This window comes from Miscanthus floridulus, chromosome 16 (assembly GCF_019320115.1).
Source record: "Miscanthus floridulus cultivar M001 chromosome 16, ASM1932011v1, whole genome shotgun sequence".
NCBI classification, from domain to species: domain Eukaryota; kingdom Viridiplantae; phylum Streptophyta; class Magnoliopsida; order Poales; family Poaceae; genus Miscanthus; species Miscanthus floridulus.
The window spans coordinates 61,503,323-61,505,024 of record NC_089595.1 but is presented as its reverse complement, the minus strand read 5'-3'; the positions used below and the strand labels follow the sequence as shown (position 1 = coordinate 61,505,024).

At 38.8% G+C, this 1,702-nt stretch overlaps 1 protein-coding gene across 1 annotated transcript; it reads left to right on the top strand.

Annotated features, from left to right (window-relative positions):
• Positions 1 to 588: 588 nt before the first annotated feature.
• LOC136512311 (uncharacterized) lies at positions 589 to 1,445 on the top strand. Its single transcript, XM_066506274.1, has 2 exons — positions 589 to 1,059; positions 1,197 to 1,445. The coding sequence occupies exons 1-2, from the start codon at positions 589 to 591 to the stop codon at positions 1,443 to 1,445; spliced, it is 720 nt and encodes a 239-aa protein (XP_066362371.1).
• Positions 1,446 to 1,702: the final 257 nt, after the last annotated feature.

The following is a 1,702-nucleotide window of genomic DNA, read 5'->3' as shown; positions in this document are numbered from 1 at the left end:
GAGTTCCATTCAGGATTCAATGATACGAGGATAAAATATTTTTGTTATGCCAATTGACTGCTAGCAATGGGCTGCAAGGAGGATTTTAATTAATATGCTCGTATGCAGATAACTGATGTTTTGGGATGATCTTATTTATTTATTTATAGAATTGAGTTTGCATATATATTGCAACTATAGTTTTCTCAGTGTGTTGGTTGAATTTAGAAGAGGGCTTCAAGGCGAACTAAAACCAGGAGGCTGAATTTAGATATAGATATATGATTTTTTCCTATCCAAGATTGATCCGTTGAAGAAGAAATGAAAATGGAGCAGATCCAATTGTGGTGTCACCTAATTATTGTATTGTCATATTCTTGATTTACAGACAAATGTAAATTTCAAGCCAAGCTTACAGCTCAAATTAAGATTCTATCCAGTACCATGCCTGCATAGAATAGGTTTATGGTTTATTATGTACCTAAAAGATTGTTGATCTGATTTTGTTGGTGCAAATCTAGTACTATTATTCGTCCTCAGATATCTATATGTATTGCAAAAGAAAAACACTGATTGATTCCATTTCATTTTTATTCTTGTCAAAGGGTGATGGATCGAAGTTGGATGAGTAAGCCAAGACAGGATACTGCATATCAAGATGGTGTTGAGCAATTTTTTAATTTTGCTTACCGCGACATTCCACGTGATAGCGAGATACTTTGTCCTAGCAAAAAATGCAAAAACAGATTAAACCAGAGTCATGATGAAGTCAGGACACATTTGAGATGTGATGGTATTATTCAAGGTTACACGACCTGGGTTCATCATGGAGAAATGTATGACAGTCCACCATTAGCATTTGTTGACGTTCCAAATAACACTACAAATTTGCCTACTTCGGGTGTCCCAAGGGCTGCTGCAGTACAAGATGGCATGCAAGAACTACTTCAAGCTGCCTTTTGCAGGGCTGAAATGTTCGAGTCAGTACCAAGTATGTCTGAAGGTGAAGTAGATGATGTGGAATCAGGATTTGCAGATATGGAACATTCTGTAGCTGAGGATGAGCATCCTGAAGATGACATTTGTAATCTAAATATGACTACGGGTCCTCGACCCTGTAGGTGCCTTGGCACCCTCCATCCACCGGCTCGCCGGAATCAATGGAAAATCCATTCAGGTGGGGCTCTCACCCCTCCGGTGATGTCTTCAAAAAAAAAAACAATGCTAAGGGGAGTGAACAGAATCTGTATGAAAGATACTTGAAGGATGCACACACAAGCTTATATCCTGGGTGTAAATTTTCTAAGTTGTCATTTTTGGTCAACTTATATCACTTAAAGTGCTTAAATGGCTGGACACAAGAATCATTTACAACACTTCTGGGTGTGCTAGCTGATTCATATCCTCCTGAGGCAGACCTACCTAAGACATATTATCTCAAGCGAAGAGAATCATCCGTGCTTTAGGCCTTGACTATGTGAAAATACATGCTTGCCCCAAAGATTGCATGCTTTTCCGAGGAGATGCAGCTAAGAAAGATTTTTGTGATGTGTGCGAGAGCTCTCGTTGGAAAGATGCTAAGAAGATTGGTTCTGCAGCTAAACCTAAGAAGAAAAAGAAACCAGCAAAACTGTTGCGTTATTTTCCATTGATACCAAGGATCCAAAGGTTATTTTCAACTACCAAAACTTCAGAAGACATGCGATGGCATGATATTGGACGT

Excerpts from the sequence above, each read along its gene's own strand:
- LOC136512311 (XM_066506274.1), top strand. The coding sequence starts at position 589 with ATGGATCGAAGTTGGATGAGTAAGCCAAGACAGGATACTGCATATCAA. Across the intron at positions 1,060-1,196 it reads ATGAGCATCCTGAAGATGAC|AACAATGCTAAGGGGAGTGA; the intron begins ATTTGTAATCTA and ends TTCAAAAAAAAA.